At 43.4% G+C, this 5,420-nt stretch overlaps 1 protein-coding gene across 4 annotated transcripts in view; it reads right to left on the reverse strand.

Annotated features, from left to right (window-relative positions):
* Positions 1-168: 168 nt before the first annotated feature.
* Positions 169-5,420, reverse strand: part of LOC116702319 (trinucleotide repeat-containing gene 6A protein) — a 38,558-nt gene continuing 33,306 nt past the window's right edge. For all 4 annotated transcript variants that reach the window (XM_032536486.1, XM_032536485.1, XM_032536484.1 and 1 more), the window contains 8 exons: positions 5,217-5,357; positions 4,870-5,040; positions 4,654-4,794; positions 4,079-4,186; positions 3,717-3,947; positions 3,328-3,398; positions 1,971-2,110; positions 169-1,804 (listed from right to left, as the gene is read on the reverse strand). In XM_032536486.1, the coding sequence (XP_032392377.1) occupies positions 1,456-1,804; positions 1,971-2,110; positions 3,328-3,398; positions 3,717-3,947; positions 4,079-4,186; positions 4,654-4,794; positions 4,870-5,040; positions 5,217-5,357 (1,352 nt within the window). In that variant the 3' untranslated portion in view covers positions 169-1,455. The remainder of the gene's footprint in view (positions 1,805-1,970; positions 2,111-3,327; positions 3,399-3,716; positions 3,948-4,078; positions 4,187-4,653; positions 4,795-4,869; positions 5,041-5,216; positions 5,358-5,420) is intronic.

A 5,420-nucleotide genomic window follows, 5' to 3' on the forward strand; every position in this document is an offset into this window, starting at 1 on the left:
CCCCCCCCATCCCTCAAAAGACAGCATATTGAAAGCAGTGTGTTGAGTTTCTCCAGCTTAAAGCAGTTATTTGGCAGAGAAAATAAAACCTACAGACCTATACATAGTTTTCAGTGCTAGAAGTTGGATTTTCCTTTCCTACAAGGAGTAGTAGTTTTTTTTTTTAAATTCACCTACAAGGGGGGGAAACTGGCTTGATTTCCTGAGAACCATTGCTGGTTATTTAGCAGACAAAGAGGAATAATTCAAATAACCAACGCCATGGCCAAAAACACTGATCCGAATTCCCAGAGTTACAAAGCATCGTCTTCATCCTCAATAAGAGTTTTCATTTTTTTTTTTTAAGTTTTTCATCTGTTTTGTAATTTTTTTGTAATTTTTATTATATATATATTTTTTTTGAGTATTTTATATTTTATTCCATCTTCTCTTTAAAATGAAGAATGAACACACGTCCCACCTCCTAAGTCTTGTAAACAAGAGGTTGCAGTGTGGCACCTCCAAAACATTGAAAGCCTATTCTGAAAGTGCTGTTTCCCCCCTGCCCACTAGGGGGCTAGTGGGAGGGCTTGCTAGATTTGCCCCACCCCCTACATTAGGGCGGGCGGGGCTTGCTAGTCCCAGCTGCGGCTACAGTCCTTTGCACTGCAGAGCTCAACGTTCTTTAGTTTTAAAACAAAATAGGTGCAATACTTTAATGTCCCTCTTACTATCACCAGATAATCCTCCTAAGTCATCTTTTTTCTTTAACTATCTGTTGATCTTGAACTCCACGACAACGCAGTAAGGTAGGCGTGCCAAGGCAGAGAGGAGCGCACAAACTCATTTATACACGCAGTCAAACACACATACACACAGTACTTCCACACACATACGTGCACACGCATACGGTAAGGACCTCAATGAGTAAACAGCTACACTGGAAAAACTGGCTGCTCCCTCTATATTGCAGATTATATATACTGAGAAAAACCACATTCAGTGCAAAGTTAAAAAGCTCATACTCCAACATTGTCAGCAAACAAATGCAAAAAAAACTAAAAGAAAACGTTAAAAATGAAAAGAATTGGAATTCAAATAAACATGACAAATGAAACAAACAAAAAAAATATATATGTATATATATATATAATAATGAGCTTGATTGAAGCTTTTTTCGGTCTGAAAGAGCACTACCTGGAAGCAAATATCCATCTGTTCACATTATAGAATTGGCCTGCATGATTCAAGTATTCCGACTGATATGTTTTTGGGCTAAAACAAAGTGGACATATGTGCAGAGAGAAACGTAACTTGTTTTCCACAGGGGAGACCCCGTTTTGTTTTATATCTTGTAAGTGAGAAAGAGTCCAACTAGTGCCATTGCATTTATAACTTTTTTTTTTCATTTTCTTCTGCTGATTATTGATAATTCTCTACTGACCCTTCCCCCAACCTGTTTGATTGGCAGGCGATTCACATGGAGTCCGCGCCCCCTGTCAGGTGCTCCACCGGGAGGAAGGAGCTCATTGGTGAAGGGCTGCTGATCCTACCCGCCTCGGTGCCACTGGGGCTCCCCCACAGGCTACTGGAATAGTTGGGCCCGCCCCATAGTGAGGAGCTGCGGAGATCGCTGCTGTTCCACTGGTTAGGTTCAGGAGCGCGGCTGGGAAAGGGGTGAGACTGATCCATTCTGCTCTGAGAGGAGCCAATGGTCTGCCAGCCAGAGGAGGGAGTGGCCAATGACTGCCCTTGTGCAAAGAAACGATTAATTTCCTCCTCGCTGGCAAACTCAGCCAGAATAGTAGTGTTCCCCAAAACACACCTGCAGAGAGAAAACAAGTGAGACAGAATGTGAGTGAGTGTGTCTGGTGCTCTAAAACATCCTGTTGCTGGACTCTACAATAGCAAATTGGAGAACACTTTGACATGCACGGCTACTGAAAATCATTCAGTTAAAAGTAATGTGTGTATGTGCCAGATGTCCTTACATGTGCAGGCTCTTCTGGGCCTTTGCGGCCTCATCCTTGGAGCTGTAGCATACCACGGCGTTACCATGTGGCAGGTTGAGGTGGAATGTGATCAGAGGGCCGTGCTGCATGCACAAGGTCCTCAGGGTAGAGCCGTCAATCTGTGAGACAGAACAAAACCAGGACAGTTGTTAAGCAACTGCTGAGCAACAATGTGGTTCACGCCTCTGACTGCCTTCTTCTCCATGGCAAAGGCTGCCAATGCTCATGGGTATTTTAGTATTCTGAGCCTTCCGCCACAACAAAATAACAGACAAAACATGATTTTTCACAAAAAAATAATTAAATCTGGAGCCCATGACATTAACTAATATGGCCACTATATTATCTAGGAGAGTCCCATGTTTCTATGTTAACATTTAGTGCGTTTAAATGCGGTTAGAAAAAATGAAAATTAATTAATTATATTTGGGTTAAGGCAATACCATGATTAGTCCCGCGGGTCTGCTCGCGGTTAAAAATCTGAGTTCTTATAACCCGGTTTACAGACCAAGAGAACTTCTTCAGTAATCGGGGCATTCCTCCATGTATACACCTTACCCGGAGTATGGTTGGGTAAAGCATCTGTGCATGCTCCAACTACCCTTCCACACTCCCCTGGCTTAAGTGGTTCGGAACCGGAAAAAAATCCTTCAGCACTGTGGTTGTAGTCAATGCTATGACACCTTGCAACAAAACAGCAAACAGCCTGGGGTCCATCTGTTTTACTCCCCGCAGGGGCAGCAACGGACATTGCGAGACAATTCAGACAACCGAATGTCCATCTCCGGGGCTGCCAATGCTTTGTCTTAACAAAAAAGTGGAGGGACTGAGCTACTTCCACTGGCTAACGCTAGATAGCAAACAAAGTTAGTTTGCTAATTCCACCCTACACTGGTTAGATATAATGAGCCGAACATGTCAGTCATCTGGCGAAAGCACTGTGCTTTCCTACGCTGAGATAAGTGTGTGAATCAAATAGTTAAATTTGACTAATTTAGTGGCCCACCGGTGTAATTTGATATAGGTCAACCGGAAGAAAAAAAAGACAGTTTTGCGTTGGCAGAGTGCCACCTACTGTATCAAAAGTAGTTACTCCCGTCATTTACCCATTCTTCCCTGCTCACGTATACGGGGAGAACTGGCATAACCCAGTTACTGCTATGCATGTAAAACCAATGGCTGAGGATATGGTTTACATTAAAAAGAAAATATATAAAATACAGAATAAGGATAAACACCACCAGAACCAGTGACCCTTCCCACTTTGCAACTCTATATAGGATAACAATAACACAAAAACACAGACTAAATGTTACATTTAAGTACATGCAAGTACCTGAGGTGTGAGATTTTTCAGAACAAGCCATTGGGTTCTCCCTGAGCTGCTGCTGTCACTCCAACTGGAACCTGCCAAAACAAGTGGAAGGGTAAAGGTTAGAGGTGTCCTCAAGCACTACAAGTATTAAATAATTGTCCCATTCACAGTTATTACATGTCCCACTCATGTTCACCTACCACATGTAATGTGTGTGAATGTATTATTAGTGAGTTATTAACCAAAATTAGTTTGCCTTTATTGTATTTAACCCATACTGAAGAGTTAATGATTAGTTATTTGTGATGGAAAAATGTTGACACAAATTTCCCTTTTCTGCCATTGATGGTTTCTTCCACCATACAACCACTAATAAAGTATCGTATATGTGTGCCTTTCTCTGCTCTCACCAGGTGTGTATCTAGATTCAGAGGAGCCCCACCCCCCCAGCCTCAGGGCAGAGCCATCCCAACCGGATGTGGAAGCGTTGGGCTTCTGGCTGGTAAGGCCAGGTGGTGGTCTGAATGGGGCTGCCACAGACAGCGCCTTGGGAGGCAGGGGGACCTTCCACAGCTCATGGGCCAGGGAGGAGTTGGACACAGAACCGCCGCCAGGAGACCACTTTGACTCACTGGGTCTGGCTGCAAGGAGAACAAAGTGAAACTTTTTTTGTTGCATATAGACAAAAGTGTCTCTAATTTCCTAACTGATCTCTAAAATGTTTTCCTATCTGAATTTGTTAAAGATTGTATGGCTCAAAGATGGAGCATACCTGAAGTGCTTTGTGCTGTACTGGTGAGGGAACCGCTGTGGCTGGAGGCACGAATGGATGACCAGGCACTGTTAGAAGGCATCGTGGTGTTTAGTGATGAGGATGGCCCTGGAAAACAGAGAGAGAAGGGTTAGGGTTAGCATTTGATCAAATCTAAATCTTGCATCATATCTGCTTATCAAACATGAATCCTTTTAAATAGCTTATTAAATCTATTTAGGTTTAGCTTTCAAAATATTTTAATAACAAAAATAACCTGATTATTAGATCCTATAACTCAACTGAGCTTATTTTGAAGGCTCAGAAGGCAAATCTAAATTATGGACAACATAAAGTTGACAACCTGAACCTACAACTGGATGAGCTCTATGTCGCATAACAGATGTAATGTTGACTAAATTATGTTAATCTGAACCATTACTACAGGTGTGGCTTACAATTCCAATTAAAACAGACGTTTAAACAAAGCCCATACTTCCTTTAGGTTTTACCAATGCTAATAAAAAGGAATTAAAATGGCACAAACAACTAGCAATCCTTGTTTGTGTTAATGTCCGGCCTTGTGTGTGAGCTACCGTTGTTCCTGTCCCTGAGGTGGTCTGTGTCACGGACGGTGTTGATGGAGAGGTTGTTGATGACACTACCGGGGGTCACAAAAGGGTCAGTCTCAGGGTCAATGTTGGGGTAACCTTTCCAAGGCTCGCCGGGCCGGAACTCTGCAGACACAGACAGTGATTAGCAGTTTTCAATGCAAACATTTTCTTTATTAATACATCTTAAAGCTTGTGTACCTGGGGGCCAGGTGACAGTGTTTCCATGGGGCGGGGGGGAGTTGGCACGGGGCGGCCAGCCATCGCCCACCGAGCCCATTGATTGGCCGGGGGGACTCAGGGGAGATGGGCCAGGAGAGAGGAAGTCATAGAAGGGAGGGTCTTCCAGACGCAGCCCAGACGACATAGCACCTGTGGGACAAACACGCACAAATTTAAGGAATACAATCGCACGGACTAAAATTAATTGGTTTGGTTATACACCATGGTCCCATCAGAGCATGGCAACACTGATGGCACTTTAATTATCAACAAGCCAATCTGATGCTACAGCATGTACTGTCAAACAACCAAAGGTTATTCTGTACCAGGTTTGCTGTTCTGCTCCAGAGGGTCAGTAGCCCAAAGTTTCTTCAGTCTGGACTGAGGCGGCTCTTTGTAGCTCAAAGCTCCACCACCACTACACCCACCACCCATGTCCAGGGGTACATTCAGGTTAGAGTTCAAGCCTGATGGGAGTCATGAAGGTAGAGAAGAAATTCAGTCAGTTTAAATTTATTCAACAGAAAGTC

This window comes from Etheostoma spectabile, chromosome 15 (genome assembly GCF_008692095.1).
Source record: "Etheostoma spectabile isolate EspeVRDwgs_2016 chromosome 15, UIUC_Espe_1.0, whole genome shotgun sequence".
NCBI lineage: Eukaryota > Metazoa > Chordata > Actinopteri > Perciformes > Percidae > Etheostoma > Etheostoma spectabile.